The following is a 26,187-nucleotide window of genomic DNA, read 5'->3' on the forward strand; positions in this document are numbered from 1 at the left end:
GGTATACAACCCATGTGTTGAGTGGCAATGCCACATAACTTAGTGAGCATCTGAATGTGTGGCCTAATACACAACCAGAATATGCATGTGCACACCAACACATCTGCAATGGCACCGCTGCTGTGCTGCAACATTGAACATAACACAAGCATCGCACATCAGGCAAAAATGTCCATCCGCTTCCATAGGGGAAGGTAGGCATGTGTGAGACAGGATCCTAGCCTTTACCAGCAGCAGATGTTCATCTCCATGCTCCGCTTTGGTGTCACAACAAACCACAAATCCCAGAATTCCACAGTATTACGCCACGTCAGTTAAAATGGCGTCAAACTGGATTGTTTCTGCAGTGCAGATGCACCCCTGGTTACACAGTTCTCGCTGCTTAACTTCCACAACTCCATCTTATGGAATGATGGGATTTGTAGTAGTTTGGAGAGAGGAGTTAAGATAAGATATTGAAGAAAATGTTATAAACTCTGTAACTGAGGCGAAGTCAGCAAAAGATGATCCATCCTATGCATTTGGATGAACAATTGGGAAGCCGAGCAAAGAGAAGACAACATTTATTGGGTGATTTCAACAAACATGGATATTGTATTACAGTCAGCACTCCGCATCTCCAGAGTCTTTATCCACAAATTCAACCCTCCGTGGGTTGAAAATATTCCCGAAAGGTAGAAATTCCCAAAAGTAAACCTTGAATGTGCCATTTTATATAAGGGAAGCCATTTTCCTATGCCACTGTATGTCATGGGACTTGAGCATGCGTGGATCTTGGTATCCATGGTGGGTCCTGGGACCAAAGGCCAGCAGACAACAAGGGCCCACTGTTCTATGCAACCCTGAGACCCTGAGCCACAAGCGGAAGAGGCCAGGAGTGGCTCCAAAGGTTGCTTAAGACCAATGGAGTCACAGGACCAAGGGGGGCTTTTGCTGAATTTGCAGAAGTCAATGCATGGCTTGCGTTCCTCTCGGTCTGTTCCTCTCCTTTGTGGTTTGGCTGGAAATAGTATAAAAGCAACCCCTCAACTGCCTCTCTAAGAAAAGGCGTCCATTTGCTGCGGTTTGTGTCCTTTCCAGGGAAGACGCCATTAGAGTCCTGAGTGTATCCCAAGGTAAGGAGTCTTTCTACCAGCGGCTCCCAAACTTTGGTCCTCCAGATGTTTTGGACGTCAGCTCCCAGAATCCCTGGCTGTTAGGAATTCCTGCATTCTGGGATTTAAAGTCCAAAACAGACGGTGGACCAAGATTTGGGCATCACCGCTTTCTACCAATGCAACACACTTGATAGCTGTAGAGGGAAAGGACCTCTTATGTGTCTGTATTCATGCATAGAAGTCTATCTATGGAGTTTATCACATGAAGGAGATTGGGAGTTTATCCTGGGAATATCCTGGGGAAATTGCATAATGGTTTCACACGACTTTGCACAAAACCTGCCATTAAAGTGGTCCCAAAGAAGCATTAACATGCATCTTTTTTACTTTGGGGATTTCAGTGACAATGCATTTCCGATATCGCTTTGCATGTGATAATCATTCGCTGAATTTACTCGCCATTTCCGCTTGATTTGCAGGATGCTTTAAATGCACTTTAACCTCTCTTTAATGCCGAAATTAGCCCCGGTGTGATAAACTCCTATGCGTTCCCAGTTATTTCAGACCTGGGGGACTGGGGCCTATGGCTATGGACTCAGCATCCTTGCAAGAAAAGTGAGGATTCTCCTCTTTCAGATGCAAAGTTGCGGTTGCTTCCAAAGGCAGCCTTGACTTTGGAGGGCTGTCTTTGAATCGTGCGTCTTTGCGCAGCGTCCGCATCACAGCTGCAGAGCGAGGCTCTAAAGAGCGCCTTTGTTCTGGCAAAAGATCTGGAGATATCGGAGTTATCAGCGGGGAAGTTCTGAAGAAGATTACCTCCGTGTCCAAGAGACAGTTGCACACAAAGAGGAGTATTTACTTAAGCAAATCCTTTAATAACCAGGACCTTGTTGAGCAAAAGGGGCGTCTAGGAGGAACTTGCAGCCTCTTCCTCCGAGGCGCCAGTTTCCCTCAACAAGCTCCAAATTACTCACGGGTTACCAAAAAGGGGTTCTACTCACCATCAGCCTCATGCATAAGTTGAGGGCAGATTTGGGGGCCGAAACTGTAAGTGAATTGCCCCCAGCAAGCTGGGTACTTCAAGAAGAAGGAAGGATGAGGGCAGTGTGGCCTAGTGGTTTGAGCATTCAACCACAACTACCTGGAGTCCAGGGTTTCAACCTTCGCTTGGCCATGGAAACCTATTGTGTCTCCTTGAGCAAGTCACACTAAAGTTACTGCAGCAAAACCTTTCTAAACAAATCTTGCTGAGAAAATCACAGGGATGGGTTTGCTTTAGGGTCAGAAATATCTGGAAGGCACATAACAACAACAACAACAACAACAACTTAAGGTCTGAGAAGTTTCCCTTTGAGATGGAAAATACTTCCATGATCAATGCCTGAGGCATACTTTGCCTGAATCCCTTGGACTTCTGGCAAAAAGCTCTTCTGAACTTTGAAGAAAGCTTGCCTCCTCCTCCATAGAGAAGCCTGGGCCAGTCCTGGCGTCTTACTTGGGACTCGACTGGGAGGGAGGAGGGCAAGGTTTGTTTCTTAAAACAGATCAGCTTCCATTGGTCTCCCCCAGCCTCTGCATTCCCCAAAATATGGGAGACTTATGGCCGGAGAGCATGGGCCCCAATTGCCTGCCCTCTTCCTGGAACTGGACTTTGAACAAAATGCTGCTTGACAAAAGTCAGCTTTTTTGAGCACTGAAAGCATGTAAGGCCTAACTGGGCTTGGTTTCCTCTGAACAAAGTCTTTGGAGGTGTATGTTCTGCCGTATTTGAGATACACACACTTGTCCCTCCCTTTTGCAGACTTGTGGAGTCTGCAGTCTCACTCTTTGCTGGAGGGACAAAATGGCAGTGCACACCTGTGTGCAGCCCCACGCACTCACCTTGAGAGTCACGCCATTATTTTCAATGGGACTCAGATATTTGTGAGTCGCCCTTTTTTGCTGGGGAGGGATTCAGAACGGGTCCCCCACGAATTAGGAAGGGCTGCTGTATATGACCAAAGCTACCAGCTGGACACTGGTGGAAGCTCACAGTTCATGCTGCCTCCATAAGATGCTGGTCCTCCGTGAGATTTCTACTGGGATTTCTAGTGGGGCCCAGCGTCTTCCGAGGGCCAAAGAAATGCCCAGTTCTGACATGTTCTACAGAAGGTTTCTGGCTGCGCTTGCATGCCAAGTGTATGTTATGCACACATTGCTTGGAGGAAGGTGAGAAGAAGCAACAACATGCAAGCCATCGGAGGGCACAGCTGCCAGCCAGAGCCAGAACTCTCATTGTGTCGATGGGGAAGGTGTTGGTTGTCTCAGGTCTGGTTGTCGCACAACACAAGGCAGCAGATTGCCTGCCACTGGGGAACACAGTGACTTGCCCAGCATCATGTAGTGGTTTGAGTGCTGGATTATGACTCCGGAGACCAGAGATGGAATCCCAGTTTGGCCAAATAAACCCAGTGGGTGACCTTGGGCAAGTCACATACTCTCAGCCTCAAGGGAAGGCAATGACAAACCTACCTCTGGGCAAACCTTGCCAAGAAAACCTCACAATAGTTTTGTCTTAGAGCCTTAACGTGTTATTAAACAAATTCGTCAGGCAAATGAAAAGACGGCGTGGTCTTTTTTTGCCTCTCCCTCCCCATGATTCTCATTTTATTCGGGTTGTGAAAGCATGGGAGAGTTTTGCAAAAGTGTCTTTTTTGCAGAAAGGATTATTTCTGCTTGGCAAATGGGACACTTTTACAACACTTTTATGGGAAAACCCCCCACACATCTTTTTGCCTCCTGGGTTGGCTTAATAATGCTATAAGGCTCTTTTGGTTGTCATAAGATGGAAACAATACCATTTGGTATAAATACCATAAATAAATAACAACAACCTGAAGCCACACACCTCACACATATGTACATCTTTGACTATTTCAAATGTTTGAACATTGCAAAAACCAGTGTTCTGAAGGATAGCATAATGACAGATAAGGCAGTATTCAGCTGCTGTGGTGACACACTCTTAGTGGCTCGAGGGGACTTTTAAACCAGTTATGCTTGCTTTGGGACTGGGATATAGTCTAGCCCCAGCAGCCCAAAGACTGGCCACCTTGAAGTGTCCCTTTTGAAATGGGATGATTGCCATGTTCTGTATGAGAGTCCATCCTCCCTAAGGCTGGTCCAGGAGCTGCAACTGGGCACAGAGTGCTTCAGCAACCCGCCAGAAAAGTGTTTCATCTGCGCCGCAGGAATTGCACCCGTGGCCCATCTGCTTGTAGGTGAAGGTTTCATCAAGCCATAAAATATTTACAGTATAACCCCTCCTTAGACCTGGATGAGCATCCCACTGTGCCACCGTCCCTTTTATGTTTGCTTCCTGGAAGACCAGGAGGAAATAGCATGCCAGCTTTGCCACAGTTGGTGGCCACTTTGGGGAATGTTTGGACTCTCAATGGGGTCTGCCAATGGAAGCGCCATCCTTTTTGGACAAGTACAGGAGGGTAGTCCTTGTTGTCAGTGTTGTTCGTTTCCAGGCTGTATCTTAGCCGGAGAAGGAGAAAGATTTATGCCAGTCCTCCCTGCGATTGCCCTCTGCCCAATCTGCTTATGGGCCTCCTGGCACATCTTCTGGAAACTTTTGTGGCAGTCTTGTGGTTTTTGCAGAAACACATTGATGCATTGATAAGAGTTACATAACAGGCTGAGTTACAAATGCCTGACTGGATTTGCCTTGTTGTTTTAAGGAGGATGGCTTCTGCTTTTTTATGGAGGCTCAGACAGAAGGAGAGGGAGAGGAGGCGGGAGAGGCTGCTGTGATCCATGTCCCAGATATGGAGGGCCTGTGCGCCCTCCGGCCCTTTCATCCCCAGCCCATGCCTTTGATCTCTCTGATAAAAGGACAGAGTCCTAGACCTTCTGTTGGGGAAAATGAAAGCCCCTCTAATCTCTGTTTGCTTGGGAGGGTGGGACGGGCGCATCTGCCACCTGGCTTACAACCCTGACTCCAGAAACCAGGATCTTCCCAAACTGGGACTGTCTATAAATACAGCGGACACTAACCAGGTTCAGCACTGGTGGCTCACCTGGCATCGCATCCCTGCGGACACAGACAGGTGAGTCTCTCCGGTGCATTCCTTGCTATGCTTTTGGGTTTCAGGTCGATGTGGCTGGCTTAATAGACTGATGTTATTAATAGCTTGGCCAACTGATATTAAAAGCATGCCCCAATGGAACAAGGGGAGTGTTGCTTTGGGAACTCACCCCACGCTACTCAAGCTTGGCCAGCAGACTGCCAAATGCTGGCGCTCTGCAAAAGAATGCCATTGCCTAAGTGTGGCTGCATGCACCCTTTGGCAAATTCTGCCCAAAGTGGCAATGGCTGCCTTGGAAGCAAAGGAGGGCAACTGTGGTGGGTCTAGGGCCCACGTTTCTGCCCCAGACTGAAGTAAGGGGCTCGTGGATAGACAAAAAAGCAGAATAAAATAAGTGGCTAACACTGGAAGGGGCTGTTTGTAGGTATTTTCTTGTATTAACAGCGCAGGAAGCTGCAAGCTCTTTCAAAGGTGAATGGTCAGTTCCAGGAGAGGTCTAGGGATTTTGGAGGAGTCAAGGGGCACAAGCAGCCTTTTGGGGGGTCTGCACTTTGCTGTTACCCAGCTTCAGAGTCAGGGTTGCATCTGCACAGCAGAATTAATGCAGTTTGATGCCACTTTAACTGCCTTGGCTCAATGCTATGGAATCCTGGGGACTGTAGTTTGTCATGGCACCAGAACTATTGGACAGAGAAGACTAAATATCTCACCAAACTACAGATCCCAGGAATTCATAGAACTGCAGTTAAAGTGGTGTCAAACTGCATTCATTCTGCTGTTTAGATGCCAAAGTTGCTTAGTAGTTTGAGTGTTGGACTACAACTCTGGAGACCAGGGTTTGATTCCCAGCTTGGCCATGGAAACCCACTGGGTGACAACCTGGGGCAAGTCACACACTCTCAGCCTCAGGGGAAGGAAAGGGCAAACCTCCTCTGAATAAATCTTTCCAAGAAAACCCCATGATGCCTTGGGCTCGCCATAAGTCTGAAAGAACTTGAAGGCACACAGCAACAACAACAAAAAGATGCAGAGCAAATGTCTCCAGGTCAAAACTGACAAATGCCAGAGATTCAGAGCAAGGCAGGTGCCACCAATGGAACTTATGAGTGTGCCTCTGCTTTCCTGGTGGCAAGAGCTGTACGACAGAGGAACGCATGGACACTCTTGCAAGGTGCCAGACTCTCTGTCCTTGGAGGCCTTTAAGCGGAGGTTGGGTGGCCATTCTTTCCAGGAATGCTTTAGTTGTGGTTTTGGATTAGATGTGGGTCCCTCCTTCCTCTGGGAATCTGTGATCTGTCTGCTAGGAGTGGGCTGAGCTGGAATGAAAGCAAAAAGATCGTGGCCAAACAGCGTCCTTTTCCATGTCCTACATTTCAACTCTCTGTCAGGAGGAATTTCAATACGACTATGACTTCTTTGGGGGCTTTTAAACAGAGGCTGGGTGGCCATCTGTCGGGTATGCTCTGATTGTGAGTTCCTGCATGGAAGAATGTAGTTGGACTGGATCATGGCCCTTGGGGCCTCTTCCAACTCTAGGATCCTATGATTCTCTGACTAAGACACATGCATTTACATTTGTATCAGTGTTTTTTGCTTTCATGTGGTCAGGCTCTACCTTTATCTTGAAGGTCCTACCTTTTGCAGTACCTTGTCCTCTTTTGCAGTTAGGACATCTGGTCCTCATCCTGTTGGAGAGCCACTGCAGACCTGAGTTGAGCAAAGCAAAAGGAGGGCAGACAAGTCAGCACTGCGGAGTATCCACTAATGAAGTTGGAGAAAAATGAGTAGCACCCAAGCAGGGTTGGCCCAATGTCACCATCCGCTCCTGTCGCCCGTTTTGGGGTTGTCCTTCAAGCCATCCTGCCAGCAGAGAATAGGAAGGTGCAGGGCACTCATCCACCCTTAACCTCTTCCCTCCCTCTTTCTTAGAACCAAAGGACCAAAATGTCTCCAAAGGTCTTCTTCAGCCTTGGGCTCTTGGGATGCCTGTTGGCCGGGCCATTCATGGGCAGTAATGGTGAGTCCTCTTTAGAGTCTCTCCCTGGAATGACAACGCTTTCTTTTCCCTCCTTTCTTTCCCACCCAGATCCATATTTCCAATCCTCAGGGGGAGAGGGAGGAATCTCAGGATGAGAGCACTGCCTTGTAAACACTCCCCTTCCCCTGCAAGCTGCTATGGACCGGTTCCCATTCAAAGCAACGTCACTTTTGGACACTCATCCTCTTGCACACCCCTCTTGCAACCATCCATCTGCAAAGGGATCTTGCAGCACCTTTGAGAGACTAACTGAAAGAAAGAAGTTGGCAGCATGAGGTGTCCTAGACTTCAGCCTACTCAGCGTAGTAGGTTGGTGTCACCCATGCGGAAACTCATGGTGTCACCCCCCTCCTTCCATACCACACTGTAGTAATGCTTTTTGTACTCATAAATCTTAATTCCCATATATCTCTCAATGTTGTGTCATAAACAACCAGCAAAATTTTAAATTATACCTTTAAATCAAAATATCATATGTGCAGAATTAATGCATTGACATATACATAGTTTCATAGGGTTGAAGTGAAAATTTGGTGAAATGTGGTGTTTTTAATGAAATTAAGAACATTTTAATTAATTCAATTTTTTTTAACATTGAATTTCTGGGGCCCCTCCTTTCTGCTCCCATTGAGCCTCAACCCACTGCCACCATCTTCAGCATTTTGAAGAGATACAGGCCAGTTTCTTCCAAAATGCAGGCGTTTGAGGAGCAGTGGTGTCACCCCCCTTTTAGGGTGCCACCTGGTGCGGTCCGTACCCCCAGGACACCTTAATATCGCCACTGAGCCAACTTCTTCAGATCAATCTACAGTCACCCTTCTGTTTTCGCAGGGATCCGTTCCAGACCCCCCCCCCATGAAAACAAAAATCACAGGTATTCAAGACCCATTGGCTTGAATAGCTGTGTGCCCCCCATTGTTTCTCCCTCCGTTTGCCCCTGAAGTCCGCGAAAATGGAGGGGCGACTGTATTTCATCCATCTGTTCCCTAGCACTCCATTGAATTTCCAGGTCTCAGGGCCTGGGTAAAGGGGAGGAATCCCAGGAAAAGTGCATCGCCAGCAAAATGCATATCTATCTATCTCCTATCTATCTATCTATCTATCTATCTATCTATCTATCTATCTATCTATCTATCTCTGTTTTGATTTGTTCTTGGTTCTCTTGTTGCTGCCAGCTACTTTGGGTTGGCCATGGTAGAACGTTTGCTGTTCAAGGCAGAGCCCAGAAAACTTTCCTTTGGTTGGACTCTTTTTTAAAAAGATAGATGAGATGCTTTAATGGTTTTTAGATATTTATTTTATGCTTTTAAACATCAGATCCCATTTTGGGAGAAAGGCAGGATATATATATATATACACACAGACACTGGAGATTGCTGTAGGGATGGTGATGGGTCAAGAGGGGATAAATATAGTGGGCCCTTGGTATTTTCTGGGATTCGGTTCCAGGATCCCTCCATGGATGCCAAAATCCATGGATGCTCAAGTCCCATTCATTATAATGGCATAGTAAAATGGTGCCCCTTATACAGTATAAGGGCAAAATCAAGGTCTGACTATGGAAATTTGTATATTTTAAATGTATTTTCAAGCCGTGGATGTTTGAATCCGTGGATAAAAAAAATCTATGGATAAGGAGGGCTGGCTGTAAATGCCATGCCTACATGCCTTCTTCTTGTGTGCTCAAAAGCAGCCCTTGCAAAGGTGTTAAAACAGAGCTGGGGGAAAGCTGTGCTATTTCTCTTGTTCAAAGCAGAGATTGGAAAACTCAGTTTCCAACCACATAAATGTTTTCTCATGTATGCTAGACGTGGGCCATATGAACATCATCATCATCATCACCAGAGCTATGGTGGTTGGTACATGGCTTAATAACTCCGCCAGGACCCACCCTCGCTGACTTCTCCAAGGGGCAATCCCATGATTACAATGGGAAATCTGGACCATCCCAGTCCGGTCTCAAGGAGGCCCCTCAAATCTGTTGGTCACATCCTTTCTGTCCACCACAGGAATGGAGAAAGTGTAGAAACCCATGGTTTTTATTCAGGGATGTGGAAGAGCTGAATGCCCTCTGCTTCTCGTCTCTCATTGGGAGTCAATATCTGGCCTTTGGGGTGGGCATTCAGCAAAGGTGGGGGTCATGCCAATATGGCTGAATTGCAACATTAATATCTGCTGCCCCTGTCCTGGGGGGGGGCAGCATCCATTGCATGCGCTTTTGGGTCTCTCTCCTATGTCTCCAACCCTTCTCCTTGCCCTGTCAGGCGCCCAGGTGGCAGCTTGTCCCACCAACTGGCTCTCCTACAATGGCCGCTGCTACGGCTACTTTGCTCAGGAGCTGAACTGGCAGATGGCGGAGGTGAGTGGGGCAGGCTATGTGTGGGGGGTCCACGAACTGGGGATGGAGAGAATCCTATGGGTGGCATTTGCATGCTTCAGTGCCCCCATGGAAGTGGTTGGACATCCTTGTCTGATACAGAATGGCCACATTCAATTCAAAGCTGAAAAAACAGAACTGCATGTGCGGTGCCATCATGCATGGTGACATAATCTGTCTGGTTGCACATATGCGCTGCACATGGGTGTGCATATGTGCTGTGCTTGTTGCGTATTGCACATGGTGTCTTGAGCCAGGGCTGGGTGTAGTTTCAGTCTTCCCCAAAAGTTCTTCTAGTGCCAAAAATATACACACGTTACTGCTATAAAATTTCACTGGTGGTCAGTTTTGCAGCTGATGGGACACATGACAGCCCAAACTAATGGGAGAACCTCCTCCCCCCCCCCCAACTTTGGCTGACATCAAATTGCTATCACTGGACCTATGGGACACCTGGGTTGGGCTGCTCTCCTTGTAGGCAAAGAATGAGGGAAGAGTGCATCGCATCCCATCAAGTCCCAACCCCCAGGGGTTCTCTATAGGTCCAGCAATAGGAATCTGATCTGATTACCAGCCAAGGGATAAGTCAGAGTAGAATGAATGTAGGGCCCCAATCCTCCTATTGGTGGTGAGGGGTGCTAGAGCCCCATCAGCAAAAAGGCTGGGATGCTTTGTTGCTGAGTCTCATCTGCTGCATCATGGACCACCAGTAAAGCACATGCCATGGCAGTCATGCGTGTCAGTGTTCGACACCCAAAGACACACTGGAGAGGCCTGGAACTGCACCCAATTCTGACACAAGACACACAATTGAGCATTGTGTGCATTATGCATGCAGAAGCACATATCCCTTTGGTTGCACATTGTAGGAATTAAGTAACAAGGCAGCATTACATCTGTGAGCATAAAGTTATGTTCCATCTCCTCCATGTAAGATCGCTACCAAGGAGTCCTCTCTGGCTGGCTGTTTAATTGTATTTTAGGGGGTGGTGGGATACTGGGGTACGGGAATGTATGTTTTAACATGTAAGCCATCCTGGTTGTGTGACACAGAGAGGCGGGATACTAATACTAATAATACTAATTATTATTATTATTATTATTATTATTATTATTATTATTATTATTTTAATATTTTATATTTAAGTAATTATTGGAGTTTATCACATGGAGAGCGAATTGGCAAAATCCAAGTGTAGTTTGTCAGATGCGTTGGCGTCAAAGAGAAATAAGGCGAAAATAATCCTGACAGAAAGCTCCTTCATACTTTCAGAATTTAGCAAAAGTAAAAAGGATCTGATTTTGACGACTTTGTGTTTGGGCTATTTTCGCATTATTTCTCTTCCACGCAAACCTTGTCCGCAAAACATCCTGCAAATGTGGGTTTTTTCAACTTTCTGTTTGAGTTGACCCCAAACGCCATCTGAAAAATGTCATTTTCAGTTTAAGCTTAGTTTCTGCACGGGATTCGCCCGGTGTGATAAACTCCGTAAGTGTTTTGTTCTATTGTAAGACGCCATGTACATCAGTGGTGCTATATAAGTAATAACAACAGCAACCACAACAAAGGATTCTGGTCTAAATAAAATATAAAGTGTGTTAGACAGCAGTGCCTGCCTTCTGTATTGATTCATGCTCACTTCTGCCTTGCATGACACTGAAAGCTGGCTCCCAGTTCAGTCTTGCTCAAGTCATTCCCAAAATGCTGGTGATCCCAACATACAGTTTGGGAGGTTCAGGAAGGATTGGGGGGTTCTGAGTGGGGAAGGGACCATGCCTCTTGGACCCACAAAATGACCATGCTTTCTCCCTGTCTCTCCTTCGACCTCCAGGCACAGTGCCGGCGCCGCGGGGGCCACCTGGCCTCCATCCTGGATGAGAACGAACATGAGGCCGTGGCCACTTACCTGCAAGGGGCCCAGAGGTGGGACGACGACGACGTCTGGATCGGGCTCACAATCCCCAACAGGGTCAGTGAGTGAGTGAGCGAACAAGTGGGGGGACCCCCGGCTTCAGGAGAGGTCTTCCAGCTGGGCTTTTGGCTCAGGACTGCCAGCCCTATTGCCACTGCGTGCCCCTGAAGGCATGCAAAGGGATAGTATAGCACCTCTGAGACTAACTGAGCAAAAGGCATTGTAGCAGAACCTTTTCTAGGTCTGCTTCCTCTGATGTATGGAATAAACTGGGCATAAACATTCATAGATTTGGTCTGCTTCCTTTGGTCCTTCCTGGTCCTTCACTGCATCTGAGGAAGTAGATCAAGTCTACAAGAGCTCATGCCCAGTTCATTCCATGCATCTGAGGAAGAAGATCAAGTCTATGAAAGCTTATTACCTGTTTATGCCATGCATAAACTTAAGTCTGCAGAGGCTTATGCTCTGTTCTGTCCAAGCATCTGGGAAAGCTTATGCCCAGTTCACTCTATGCATCTGAGGAGGTAGACCTATGTCTATGAACACTCATGCCCAGCTCAGTCCCTGCATCTGACAAAAGAAGCTCATGCCACCCACTTCTTTCTTTCAGTTAGTGTCAAAGGTGCTGCAAGATCCCTTTGCATACTGATATTCCAGATTAACAGACCCACATATCTAAATTTTACCTTCTTGAAGCCATGTCTTCTCAAGCCTGGGTCCCCAAGGCTCATCAGAGGGTTTGGGGCTGGGTGCCCACTCCTGCAAAAAGGAACACAGAGACAGAGATGACTCCTTACATTGAGCTGACCCCTTTGGGATCCATCTGCCCCAATGTTACTGACCTTGACTGGCAGCCATGCTCTGCAGAGTTTCAGGCGGGGGGTCTTGCCTTAGCCCTCCTTGGAGGTCTCTGGAATTTCCTGGTGGTCTCCCACCCAAGTGCTATCCAGAGCCAATTCTGCTTTGCTTCCAAAGTGAAGCGAAACTGAGGACCTACAAGCATAAGCAACTGCCCATATCCTGCTTCACACCCTCAGTCCATTTGGCCCAGTTTTGCCAACTCTGACTGGCAGCCATAGACGTCTTCAGGGGTTCAGCCAGGATTCCTTCCCCAGAACTGCTTGGAGATCCTGCCTGGTCTTCCCTCCCATCCAAAGAATAACAAATCAGGATTTAGATAGCTTCCAAAATAAGATGAGAGCAGGAATTTATGGATTTAGGAAACTGCCCTTATAATGCATGGGGCCACCTAGCCCAGTTTTGCCAGCTCTGGCCAGCAGCCATGAGGCTCTGCAAGATTTCAAGGAGACACTACCAGATGCTGAATGTGGGGCCTTCTGCCTAGGAACCTGTCCAGCTGTCCTTCTGTAGACCCAAACCCTGGACCAATATGGCCAACTCTGCCTGGCAGCTACAACTACATCTGAGTTTCTTCCAGCCAGGCGCCTCTTTCTACCTCTATACCTGGAGATGCCTGGGCTCCCCAACTGATGGCCTCCCAGCCAAAGACTAACCAGGATGGACCCTGCTTAGGGTTGCCATTAGCTTCCAAAATCATGGCAGGATGGTTGTGGCCTTCAGGGTGAGGATGATGGTGCTCTGGGTGGCCCCACCAAGCTGCCAATGGGGTTCCTCTTGCTTTCCTCAGAGCCGCGCCTGGAGCTGGGTGGACGGCAGCCCCTTGGCCTACTCTGCCTGGGAGAAGAACAAGAGCTACTTTGCCCTGAAGGGCGAACACTGTGCGCTGCTGGACGAGTCTTCAGGTGAGTGACCGGGGCTGGAGGGGGAAGGAAACAAAAGCCCACCCTGTGGGCAGATGGCAGGTTTAGGAAAGTGGCTCTGCGTCAGATGCAACAGGGTGGACACAGGACTTTTCCTCCTCCGCAATTCATGTGGTGCATCTCTGGAACTCAGGGCTGCAGACTGTGGTGACTGCAATTCCTGCCTGCTGTGCAAAAGACACAGGAGCCCTACTGATGAGGTGGAATTGGCAACCACACACAGCCAGAGTCCGCCAAACTGGATCCCTGAGACCCAGACATTGGCATTTATCACATGAAGGAGATCAGGAGTTTATCCTGTGACTATCCAGGAAACATCGTGGAATTCGCGAAATGATTTCACACAACGTTGCACAAAACCTGCCATTAAAGTGGTCACAAAGAAGCATTAATGTGCATTTTTTTACTTTTTGGATTTCAGCAACAATGCATTTTCGATATCACTTCATTTGTACAATTGTGTGTGATAATCATGCTCACAGTTATTCACCGTTTCTGGTTTATTTGTGGGATGCATTATATGCGCTTGAATCTCTCTTTAATGCTGAAATTAGCCCCAGTGTGATAAACTCCTCTGAAGCCATGAGGTCTAGAAAAGTTTGATTCTAGTTTAATTCTAGTTTAACGCTCACTTTTGTATGATATTAATTTTATTGTTTCTTGATTTGTAAGCCACTTCGTGTTCTAATTTTGGATGAAACAAGGAATAATAACAACAACAACAACAACAACAACCCCCCTCTAAAGCCACCAGAGTTGATAGCCATCCTGTCTTGTGGCAGTGAGTTCCATAAATTAATCCTGTGCTAGAACACAGCTTTGGAGGCCAATGCGTTTGGAGGAGGAGGAGGAGGAGGAGGAGAAACATCATCCCTTTTGCACAATGACTGATGGCATCGCAAACCAATATCTTTTTCTATTTGTGGATTACTTTCCTTCCCTTCACCTTGGGAGGCATTTCAAGCAATTTCCCAAAACCCAAAACCCTTAAGGCTGTTTTTAAAGACGGGTCCTTATCCTGCTTAACATAATGAGTAGAGGAATAAGTGACAACATATTTTGGGGATATGTGTGTGGCTTTGCACCATTTCATGCAATATGTTACTTTTAAGAAGTAACTTTCCAGATTGGATGTATGTAAGAATCATTCCTAACTGGATTATTAGGATGGACTCATCCTAAATTGAGCCATTCCTAAATATTTTTACATAGCAGTGCTGCTAAGTAAACGCTATGCAATGCCATAAAGACAAGTGCTGAGGAGAGGCAGTCAATGCATGGTTCTGGTGGGAAAGGGAGAGCCTTTGGGGGAGGGGGCCATTGCCTGCCCCCCTACAATCCCATGTCCTTATGGGGCGCAAGAGGGGTGCAGATGGCCATCCCTGGCCCCTTGCTCTCTCCAAGACTGACCTTTTCCTCTTCCTCTCCTCCTCCAGGGTCCCTGCTCTGGGACAACGACTCCTGCTTCGACCGCAACCCTTTCCTCTGCAAGGTGTAGGGCTGGACCCTTGCCAAGACAGATGCCCACCTGGCCCTTCCTATGGACCCTTCCTATGGAGGTCTCACCTATTGCATGGCTGCCTCTTCCCACCACTCTCCCACTCCTAAGTAACCCTCCCTTCCTTTCCCCATCCAACTCTCTGGTTCCCAGTACTATGAAATCCACAATAAAATTGCTTCTGAGCACAGTAGTGCATTCGGTCTCTTCCATTCTTCTCTTGGGGGGATGGAGTTGCATCTTCAGGTTTGGGGATCATCCCATATAGAAAGGCCCTACTTGGCTGAACAGGCTTGGAGGGGGCACCAGAGATAGTGACGATGGTGATGGGGGAGTCCCAGTTCCACAGCTAACCCAGAGTCCTTGGCTAGTGCAATCACAGAATCCTAGAGTTGGAAGAGACCCCAAAAGAGCCCTGATCCAGTCCAACCCCATTCTTCTGCCATGCAGGAACTCTCAATCAAAGCATCCCCATTGACAGATGGCCATCCAGCTTCTGCTTAAAGACCTCCAAAGAAGGAGACTCCATCACACTAACAGCTATTACCCTCAAGAAGTTCCTCCTCATGTTTCAGTGGAATCTCTTTTCCTGTAGTTTGCATCCATTGCTCCATCTCCTACTCTCTGGAGCAGCAGAAAACAGGCTTGCTCCCTCCTCAATATGACATCCCTTCAAGTACCTAAACAGGGCTATCATATCACCTCTTAACCTTCTATTCTCCAGGCTAAACCCCAATATCCAGCAGTTCCCTAAGTCTTTCCTCATAAGGCATGGTTTCCAGACCCTTCACCAGGGACAAGCCATTTCCATTCCTGTCCTGTGCTTCATGGCACATCCATGCAAGTTGCACCTGAAAGACCATGGCACAGCGTTTCTTTTTTGGAGGGTCTTTCCTGCAGCCAAGCCCAATAGCCAAGGGGGCCCTGGCTGCCATGGGCATCTTGCCCTATCTACCTGGGAGCTTGAAAGCGACCCTTGGCTCCAGGTGGCTAAGGCTGGCTGCCCAGAAATGCAACAGGCCCACATGAGGAGCAAAGCCCATTGTGCAATCCTGACAGCCTCCCCTCCCCATTTGCGTGTGTGGGTATGCCCCAAAGCAATCAGTAGGGCAGGAGACCATTTCCTCCCCCTTGGCAACTGGCTGGTTCTGTGGGGAACTAGTTGTCGCGGGAGTCTCTATCTCTCCCTCCCCCTTGGAGAGTACCTCCTGGTCTATCCTGCCAGTTCCCAGCCCCACAGCGGCTCCGTCCTTGGTCCCATCCATGCCTTCCCTGGGTCAACCCTCATTGGCAGGGGTCTATTCTACAGCCACAATGACCCACAAGTTGGAGAAGCTACAGAGAGGTGTTCTGTGTGACATCTTGTTGTTTGTTGTTGTGTGCCTCCAAGTTGTTTCCGACTTACGGTGACCCTAAGATGAACCTATCATGGAGCTTTCTTGGCAAGATTTGTTCAGAAGAGGTTTGCCACTGCCTTCCCCTGAAGCTGAGAGAGTATGACTTCTTGCCCACGGTCATCCAATGGGTCCACCATCCCAAAAACACAAACCAGCCCCTCCAACTTCCAGGCAGCAGTGCCTCCACTTCTCCTTCGCTGGCCCAGAGAGCAACTCCGAAATCTAGACTCATGTCCACACAGGCACAGCTCCCCAAAACAATCCTCCTTTATGAGAGACATATCACAGCGACACCCGCCATCCATCTGCACAGTTCCTTGGGTCTCTCTGAGGCGCTCCTCTGAGCAGGGAGGACTGGAGGCCAAAGCCACAGCCGGAGGGAGGCTGGCATGGACCCCCCCCCATAGACCCCTAGGGATCTGCTGATGGGTGGCCTGCTTGCAGCCGGGAGGCAATGGTGTCCTTGCAATGGCTTGGCTTGGCTCGGCATCTGGGTCCAAGTGTGTCCAGGGGTCCATCACAGGCACGACATGCCCCTTGGCTCAGTTGGCCATTTTCTTGGTTGGCATCTCGAACAGGGCTGCAATGTCCAGCATCGCCTGGTGGATGTTCCTCCCAAAACGCTTGGAGTCCTGTGAAGATAAGAGGTGAAGATAAGCAAGAGAAAAAGATTGTGGATCCACAGCAGAATATCCCCCCTCCCTATATCTCAACCAAGCAGGCAGAGGAAAGGGGCTGCCCAGCAGCCACCATGAGAGGGGCAAGGGGTCTCAAATGCCAAGCAGCGTATCTGAGCAGGCCTGTTGTTGTTGTTGTTGTTGTTGTTGTTGTGTGCCTTGAAGTTGTTTCCAACTTATGGTGACCCTAAGGCAATCATATCATGGGGTTTTCTTGGCACTGTTTGTTTAGAGGGGATCTGTCATTGTCATCCTTTGAGGCTGAGAGAGTGTGACTTGCCCAAGGTCTCCCAGGGGTTTCCATGGCTGAGCAAGGATTCCAGCCCTGGTCTCCAGAGTTGTCATCTAATGCTGAAACCACAACATCACACTGGCCTAGTAACTGATTTATTAAGATGATGAGGATGTGGATGATGAGGATAGCAATGGGGGGGAGGGAGCCTTCCCTTCCACCTGCACTACTTTAGGGAAGTTGTTGTTGTTGTGTGCCTTGAAGCTGTTTCCAACTTATGGCGACCCTTAGGCGACTCTATCATGAGATTTTCTTGGCACTGTTTGTTTAGAGGGATTTGCCACTGCCATCCTCTGAGGCTGAGAGAGTGTGACTTGCCCATGGTCAACCCGTGGGTTTCATGCCCAAGCTGGGAGTCGAACCCTGGTCTCCAGAGCTGTAGTGCAGGTGGGAACAGACCATCGCAATGCAAGGGAAAAACCAGTCTGTGCAAGGAAGGCCTCAGAGTGGGATGGGTTCTTTTTCATCAGAGGCTTGCAAGATGTTGGCAGGTCCCCTCTTAGGGGGGCTTTTGCTGTGGGTTTCCACACTGTGGACTAGGTCTAGGACTATGGGAAACCCTTCCAACTCTTTGATAGTGATGCTCTCGTCCTAGAGCTCCACAAAGCCCAGGCTGTGGAGTGAGAGAATGCAAACGCTTAGGGTCTGTGATGCGTGCATCACATGCAGTGACAGAGGTATGAGGAACCTCAAGCCGTTCCCCGGCCAGACATCCAACTGGGCTGAGCCCTCCAGTGTTTCCTCCTTCCTCCCTTTTAATGCTCTGCTTCCCTTGGTACATTGCTTAGCACAGACACAAAGATCAGCCCAAAGATCTGGGTTAGGGCTAGGGTCTCCTTTTGAGAAGACACAGTGATGTGGCCAAGAAAGTCTAAAAGCTTGCATGAAGCCATATTTGGTGGCCCTGTTGGCTGGGGGATTCTGGGGACATAAAAGTCCCAAACAGTGACTTTTCCAAACTCTGGCCAGGATGGCTGCAAAGCATGTGTCAGCAAGAGAAGACTATACCCTTGGTCAAGGATGCTTTACTCAGATGCAAATGAATGTGGCCGCTGTCCCATTCCCGGGGCTTGCAACTGGGCACAGGTACGAAGCGTGCCTCAAAAGTGGGGCCTCCTCTGGCCTTGACCTGGAGCACCCCTGCCACCCGCTGGGCCACCACAACCCCCTCCTTCGCTCTCTCCCCCAGGCTCACCGTTTCAGGGCTGGAGAATTTACTGGAAACGTGGAAAGTGATGAGGTTCTCCCCAGCGATGATGTAGGAAACTCCGTACCCGTCGTCGGCCACCTGCGGGGAGAAGTGAGTGGTCAGGCCTTGGGGGGCAAAGGTCTGGGTAGTCCAGCAGGTGGAAGGAGTGGGTGAAAGCTCTTAACCCGTGGGCTTATTGCCAGCTTGGAAGGGCAACCAGAGGGGACGGTGTGTGAGTGGAGGGCAGCTGTAGTCCAGTGAGCCAGTGGCATTACTGGGGGTGTGGACTGCACCAGGTGATGCCCCAGAAGAGGGGTAACACCCAGCCCAGTGCCCCTACACCACTGCCACACATATCATATCACCTCTTAACTTTCTCTTCTCCTGGCTAAACATTCCTAGCAGCTCCCTAAGACATTCCTCATAGGGAATGGTTTCCAGACCCTTCACCATTTTGGTGGCCCTCCTTTGGACACTCTCCAGCTTCTCAACATCCTTTTTGAATTGTGGTGCCCAGAACTGGACACAGTATTCCAGGTGGGGCCTGACCAAAGCAGGATAGAATGGCACTATTACTCCCCTCCAAGACACTCACACATACCTACCCTCACAGCATCCTTTACCCATCCTGAACGTGTTTTCTGGGTTTCTTCCAGCCATTTACACAACACACGCACACACACACTACATGCCCACACTTACTGGCCCAAATCCCCCTCCGGAGGAGGCGCACTCTGGGTGGGCTTCCAAGTCAAACATTTTGATCTGCTGCTGGGGGGTCTGGCTGGTGGAGAGTCGCCAGGGTTCGGACAGCACCTGTGGATGGAGAGGAGAAGATACAGTTCCCTCTAAAATACAATTAAACAAATTACATTTTCAAATATAATTTAAAACAATATACAAAACAAATAACAATAGCTACAGCTGAAATCGGCGTAAGCAAATTTTCATTTTATATAAGGGGCACCGTTTTACTGTGCCACTTTATTTAATGGGACTTGAGCATCCATGGATTTTGTTATCCACTGGGGTTCCTGGAACTAAACAAGGACCACTGTAACAACAAGAAGAACAACAACAGGGATCCTTTCAAGCTCTATGATTCTGTGGTGCAAGAGCAGCCCAGGACCCACAGCTGACATGGGCATCCAAAAAGGTTATGAGCAAAACAAAGACGAGGAAAGGATGGAAAGGGTGCCAGAGAGAGACCTGCAGATGGACAGCGATGGGGAATGACATGAGGGAGAAAGGCTGGCCTTGCAGAGGTTCTTTGAGAAGATACAGCGCTTACTCTGCATGCAGGAACACCATGGTGTGCCCCCCCCCAGACACCCCAGATGCAGCCCCATCATCCACCCGTGTAAGAGGCAAGGCTCTGTGGCCTGAGGGCATTGTCACCTTGGCAAGGAAGGGAGAGTCCAGTCCCAGGTAGCGAGAAACTACGTAGAGGCAGAAGAGGTGCCGGTCAATGCCAGAGCCGGTCATAGCCAGGCGGTACATGTGCTGGTGCTTCTCTGCGGCCACTTTGAACAGCTGCAGGCACTCGGAGGGCTGCAAGAATGCGGGGGGGGGAGGCGAAAAGGATGAGGATTAGTCCCAGCCAGAGGCCACTCCACGGATCACGCGCAAAAGGACACAAAAGTTGCCCCATCTTTGGATTTTAGAGTTTAGTCTAAATTTAATTTTAGCTGGGGCACAGTATGAGCGGCATTTGTGCCATTTCTGTGCCTCCAATATAGTAGCTTGCTCCATCCTATTGAACTAGAATATGGACAAGATCCTAACACAGGTCCATGCCGTATCCGACCCTGGGACCTGTCAAGCCCTGGAGGGCTACTGCTACATCTGGACAAGTGGCTCATCGGAGGAGGAAGTGGTTGGTCTTGGCTGGGCAGGGAAAAGAAATGAAGGCGCTCCCCCGGATGGGACATGCTCTCATTTCTCTTCCTCTCGCAGGCAGCCAAGACCAGCTGCTTCTTTCTTCCCTGTGTTACATTTCCTTCTTCCAGCTGCTAAATAGCAGCAGTCACTCTTCATTGGGTTTGAGAGCTACCGGGGGGGGGGGGGGTGTTGGGTTGGGACAGAAGAATAGAAAATAGCCACTTGCACACCATCTGGAAATAAACATATGCACATGTAGCCCAGAGATCACAGAATCATATGAGTTGGAAGAGACCCCAAGGGCTATCCAGTCCAACCCTATTCTTCCATGCAGGAAATCAAAATCAAAGCATCCTTGACAGATGGCCATCCAGCCTCTGATTAAAGACCTCCCTCCAAATAGTTAAACAGGGCTATCATATCACCCCTTAACCTTCTCTTCCCAAGGCTAAATATACTCAGTTCCCTAAAAGTCTTTCCTCACATGCAGGTGGGTCACAAAGTACCTTTTACCTTCCAGACAGACCTTTGTCCTAATCTAAGAAGGTTTATGTTATGTTCTACTCTGCACCTTTAATATTGTGGTGTCCTGGTGCTTTGGGCAGAATGAGTACCCCCCTTCTTTCTGCGCCACAAAACAAGATGGAGCAAGGATCATGTTTTGGGCAGTCCACATGAACAACAGGAAGGAAGTGGGGATAGTGGAGGCATCTGCAAACAGGTGCAGGGTGGGATGGGTGGGGGCTTATTATTATTATTATTATTATTATTATTATTATTATTAATTAATCTTTATTTATAAAGTGCTGTAAATTTACACAGCGCTGCACATACAATCTTTTTAATTGGACGGTTCCCTGCCCTCAGGCTTACAATCTGAAAAGACACAACACAAAAAGAGAAGAGAGTGGTGAAAGGGAAGAAGGGGATGAGGTCCAGCAGTTCTTCTCTGTCTCCGAGGCCTGGATCAGGGGAGATGGACTGGAGGGAGGGCTTGGCTTCATAATGGATGGTTATTTAATCGTCTTCCAGGGAGGCCTGTTGGAGCTAGCCTGCCTCTCTAGTAGGATAATACATATAAAAGACATAGCAATACAGAAAGTGATTCAATAAAACAGGCACCAAAAGAACATCAAATAGCAAGTGACAATTATGCAATGCCTGGGAAGGCTTCTCTGAACAGGATGGTCTTCAACTCCGTTTTGAAGCTGGTTAAAGAAGTGATGGCTCTTGTTCACGGGGGAAGAAGGTTCCAGGACTGAAGGGCAGCAAGTGAAATGGGGCAAATCCGGGATGGGAATCCTGGGCTGGGACAGCAGACCTAGCCTACCAGAACGGAGGGAACAACGGAGTGGGAAGGTGAGGAGAAAGAAGGTCTGATAAGTAAGGAAGGGCCAATCCATGGAGGGCTTTGAATGTCAACAGCAGGAGCTTATACTGAATGCGGAAAGGGAGGGGGAGCCAGTGAAGGGATGCCAAGACAGGAGAGATGTGGTCAGAGCGGTGGGTGGAAGTGATAATGCCTGCAGCTGAATGCTGGACAGAGATTAGAGGACGGAGGTGAGAAAGAGGAAGCCCAGCCAGGAGGACGTTACAGGAATCAAGTCGTGAGACCACTGGCGCATGGACCAGGATCTGGGCAGTAGAGGCGGAGAGATATGGTCGGATTTTGGCAATGTTGTACAAAAAGAATCTACAAGCCTTGGCTGTGGTCTGGATCTGAGGGATACACAACAGAGAAGAATCAAAGACTGTGGGCTTGCTGGACTGCATTGAGTTTTGTTGTGAACTCACACTGCAATTTGGGTTCGCCATGCTGCGCACGAAGGCGGTCGACTCATTGGTGCAAGAGCGCACCGTCTCCGTCCTGCCTTCCCGGAACAGCCGCGTCATGGAGGCCTCATAGGTGAGGCAGAAACAGCCCTTGTCCTGAGGGAAGAGGCAATGAGAAATGTTTGTTTGTTTGTTTGTTTGTTTTCTACCCCACCTTTCTCCCTGAAGGGGCCCAAGGTGGCTCACAATAACAATTTAAAAACAATAAAATAAAAAGATGCTACACTAGAAGATGTGCAGGTCCAAAGGATGCATGGCTGTGATCCAGGAAAATAAGTTCTCTCCCTGGGCTAAGAATTGCAGCCAGATGGACACTCACTGGTCACCTCCCTGGTCATTTTAAAGCTGCACACACATGCACACCCTTGGAATCATAGAATCAAAGAATCGTAGAGTTGGAAGAGACCACTAGGGCCATCCAGTCCAACCCCATTCTGCCATGTAGGAACTCTCAATCAAAGCATCCCTGACAGATGGCCATCCAGCCTCTGCTTAAAGACTTCTAAGGAAGGAGACTCCACTGCACTCCGAGGAAGGAGTTTGTTCCACTGTCGAACAGCCCTTACTCTCAGGAAGCGCCTCCTAATGTTGAGCTGGAATCTCTTTTGCTGTAGCTTGCATCCATTGCTTTGGTTCCTCTTCTCTGGAGCAGCAGAAAACAAGCTTGCTCCCTCCTGAATATGACACTCCTTCAAATACTTAAACACGGCTATCATATCACCTCTTAACCTTCTTTTCTCCGGGCTAAACATCCCCAGTTCCCTAATAGGACATGGTTTTCAGACCCTTCACTGTGAATGTTTCAATGGTGCACGAGAGGCAAGCAAATTGTTCCTCATGCAACACCCAAAGCATGCACATGCTCAACACCTAAGTCACCAACAGGATTCCAGCCCCTTATGAGCTTCCTCCAAACTAGAGCTGGGAACTCTGTGGCCCTCCACATGCCATTGGACAACAACTCCCATAAGCCCAAGATGTCTGTTTGTAGGAATTGCAGGAGCTGTAGTCCTACAACACCTGGATGACCACAGGTTGGTGATGCTGTATTTGGAAGTTGGTCCTTTAGAAATATTCAGGGTTACAAGGAGTGGAAGAAAGAGGCTTGTGTCTTTTCTTGACCCCTGGTGTGAGAGGGCTGGGCAGCCACTGGGCAGCCGGGGGAGGTTGACGCGAGTGACGGAGCTGGGACCACTTACCCGGAAGTGTGCCAGCTGCAAAGCGATCTGGATGAAGCTGTCTGGACTGGTCCGGCATTTCTTGATACGCCCTTTGCCAAAGTCGACAAATCGGAAGCTGTGGAAATCTATGTCATCCGCCAGCGCCCGGGCCACGCTGTAGGAGGCATCGATGGCCTTGCTACACTACACAGAGAAAGCCAGACAAGGGGCAATTCCCTCCCCACATCCCTGCAGAGCAGGACAGCACAAGTCTTGGACCCTTCCATTCCCCTTTCCATCTCCGCCCCACCACAAGAATACCAGCAGCATGCAAACAACGTCAGACTCATGAGAGGCCTTCCTTTCCTAGTAGAAGATGCTCAGAGCAGTTGGGAGAAGTCAGGATGGGAGAGAACAGGACTTAGAGAAAGAAGGTCCATCTGGCAAAAACTTGGACTGCCCCAAAACATCTGCTGGGTTTATTCTAAATTATAGACAGAGGTGCTCTTGCACACAGAAAGCATTACTTTCAGAGTGTGCAGATTTCCCCTCCAATGTTGTGCCGCTGAATGAGTTCAGAGCATGCCTCTGATTGGACAAAGCCACCCAGCCTGCAACAAGGATTTTGAGAGGGAGCAGTGGGCAGCCTCCAGGGAAGGGAAGGGAGACTTGGCTGTGCCCTGGGATGCTCCAGCGACACCCAATGCAGCTGACAATGGTCAAAGCCAGAACAGCCAGTCCTGCAGAGATGCACCAGGCAGCTGCCTCCATAGGATCTTGAGAACGCATGATGAAAATGTCCCCACAAGTAGTCCGTTCCCCCAAAGGCCAGTTGCGACAAAAGTGTCTTTGCCTCTGGAAGCCCAGTGCAGAAGGAGTCAGTCTGGCCTCTCTAAGATGGTCATACATCACTAGTGCTTAGAAAGGTCCTAAAACAGGCAAGCCTGATGCCCCAATCTCCACTGAACACCAATTCCTTCTCCCTCCAGTCCATTTTGCAAGCCTTTGCTTCTTATTGGAAAAAACTCTCCATTAAAAAACACTTGCTTCTCTCTCTGGTCTTGTTTGCAAGCCCTGGCTTCCTATAGAAAAACCTCTCCGTTCAAATCCACTTGCTTCTCCCTCTAGTCCCTTTTGCAAGACCTGGCTTCCTATTTAAAGAAAAAAAAACTTCTCCATTTAAATCCACTAGCTTCTTTCTCTGGTCTGTTTTGCAAGATCTGGCTTCCTATGCACAAATCTCTCCATTTAAATCCACTTGCTTCTATCTCCAGTCTGTTTTGCAAGACCTGGCTTCCCATGGAAACAACTTTAAATCCACTTGCTTCCTTTCTCAATCTGATGATGTTAAAACCTCTCCTCCAGCGCCTGGGAATCGGTTGGAAGAGGTCCAGAGAAGGAGAAGGAGGGACTGAAGTGGTATTTTCCCCTTTCCATCTTTCCTTATAGCCCCCTAAGTTTTATCCACGGGTCAATTCAAAACCCAGGATTTTGACCCTGCAACCTTCCCTCGACTTATCCATGAGGTCGACCTGCACACGAATATATGTGGTACCTCCTCCGTAATGTCCCACGTCAAGCGCTGGGGTGGGGGCAGATCCGTGTTGGGCATCCCGTGGCAGTGACCGTCACTGCAGTAGCCCAGTTGGAAGTGGTCAGTAGCCAGCATGAACTGGAGATGGAGGAGAAGGAAGGCCAAGGCATGAACCGGAGGACTAGAGGCATGACCCTCATCCTTCCTTGACCCCATTGCTCCGTGCATAGGCTCAAAAGGGGGACCCCACACTTGCCTCTCACCTCCCAGAGGTGTCCGATGACGGGTGCGTCAGCCCAGGAGTGCTCAGCGTTGGCCCCCAACTTGCCGTTACGGTACACCACCAGAGAGAAGGATTTGTCAAACCACCTGCAGGGAGGAAGCAGAATTCGCATTGGGAGCAGGAACCTTGGCCCAGAGTAGCAGGTAATGATCGGCACAGGTGAAGGGCGCCTGAGCCCACCTCAGCACACCCCCACAGAGGATGGGCACATCTGTCTTTTTTCCATTCCTACCACTTCCAGGCTTTTCAAGCATGAGTCCTTTCTGCCCTGTTTCTGCATCAGGTTGCAAATAGTTGGTTTTAAGTCCTTATTTATTTATTTTAATTACTTTATTTTTATGACAGCCAGCAAGGGGTAGTGGTTTGAGCATTGGACTAGGACTCTGGAGACCAGGGTTCGAATCCTGGTTCAGCTATGTAAACTCAGAGGGTGAGCCTGGGCAAGTCACTCTCTCTCAGCCCCAGAGGATGGCAATGGCAAAGCCCCTCTGAAGACACTTGCCAAGAAAACCCCATGATAGGGTTGCCTTAAGGTTGCCATGAGTCAGAAACAACTTAAAGGTGCACCACCACCACCACCAACATAAATATATATATATATATGTGGGTGAGCCCCCATGATGTAGTGGTCTGAGTGTGGAATCAGGGTTCAAATCCACACTCAGCCATAGAAACCCACATTCAGCCTCAGAGGAAGGCAAGGGCCAGCCTCCTGTGAATAATAAATCTTGCCAAAATGCCTCTCCTAGGAGGCAGTAGGACTGAGACACCATGAGACCAGGGTGGCCATGGAAATTCACTGGGAGACCGTGGGACAGTCACACACTCTCTCAGCCTCAGTACTCATGGGGCTGGCAGGCCATGCCTCCCTAGCCCCACATCATCTACTGGACCCCAAAGGCTCTGCCTTCTGCCTCCTCCCAATATCCTGGACCCCTTTCCTCTGCTGCTCCATTGTGTGAAACACAACAGCCGACATAGGAGAAATCTGCAAGGTCTCCCCTTGTTACCAATGCACTGTTCTGTCTGAGCATCATGTGTGGGACGGGAGCAGAGAGGAACCTGTCAGCGAGGAGACTGCCTGGGCAACCAGAGGCCAGGACAATTATTATTATTATTATTATTATTATTATTATTATTATTATTATTATTATTATTATTATT

At 48.8% G+C, this 26,187-nt stretch overlaps 2 protein-coding genes across 3 annotated transcripts in view; one reads left to right on the forward strand and one right to left on the reverse strand.

The window, feature by feature from the left end:
- The first annotated feature begins 970 nt into the window (after positions 1 to 970).
- Positions 971 to 14,973, forward strand: LOC121930308 (rheacalcin-1-like). Of its 2 annotated transcripts, none has more exons than XM_042466469.1 (6): positions 971 to 1,115; positions 7,100 to 7,187; positions 9,473 to 9,567; positions 11,418 to 11,555; positions 13,147 to 13,261; positions 14,716 to 14,973. In XM_042466469.1, the coding sequence occupies exons 2-6, from the start codon at positions 7,115 to 7,117 to the stop codon at positions 14,775 to 14,777; spliced, it is 483 nt and encodes a 160-aa protein (XP_042322403.1). In that variant the 5' UTR covers positions 971 to 1,115; positions 7,100 to 7,114; the 3' UTR covers positions 14,778 to 14,973. The 2 variants fall into 2 exon arrangements, with proteins under 2 accessions (XP_042322403.1, XP_042322404.1); XM_042466470.1 differs by lacking the exon at positions 971 to 1,115 and adding an exon at positions 5,131 to 5,191.
- Positions 14,974 to 15,471: 498 nt separating this feature from the next.
- CPT1B (carnitine palmitoyltransferase 1B) overlaps positions 15,472 to 26,187 on the reverse strand; it is a 26,193-nt gene continuing 15,477 nt past the window's right edge. The window contains exons 12-19 of the mRNA XM_042470523.1: positions 25,004 to 25,109; positions 24,762 to 24,878; positions 23,246 to 23,410; positions 22,008 to 22,142; positions 19,731 to 19,883; positions 19,035 to 19,148; positions 18,339 to 18,431; positions 15,472 to 16,806 (exon numbers count right to left, since the gene is read on the reverse strand). Of these exons, the coding sequence (XP_042326457.1) occupies positions 16,717 to 16,806; positions 18,339 to 18,431; positions 19,035 to 19,148; positions 19,731 to 19,883; positions 22,008 to 22,142; positions 23,246 to 23,410; positions 24,762 to 24,878; positions 25,004 to 25,109 (973 nt within the window). The 3' untranslated portion in view covers positions 15,472 to 16,716. The remainder of the gene's footprint in view (positions 16,807 to 18,338; positions 18,432 to 19,034; positions 19,149 to 19,730; positions 19,884 to 22,007; positions 22,143 to 23,245; positions 23,411 to 24,761; positions 24,879 to 25,003; positions 25,110 to 26,187) is intronic.

This window comes from Sceloporus undulatus, chromosome 5 (assembly GCF_019175285.1).
Source record: "Sceloporus undulatus isolate JIND9_A2432 ecotype Alabama chromosome 5, SceUnd_v1.1, whole genome shotgun sequence".
NCBI classification, from domain to species: domain Eukaryota; kingdom Metazoa; phylum Chordata; class Lepidosauria; order Squamata; family Phrynosomatidae; genus Sceloporus; species Sceloporus undulatus.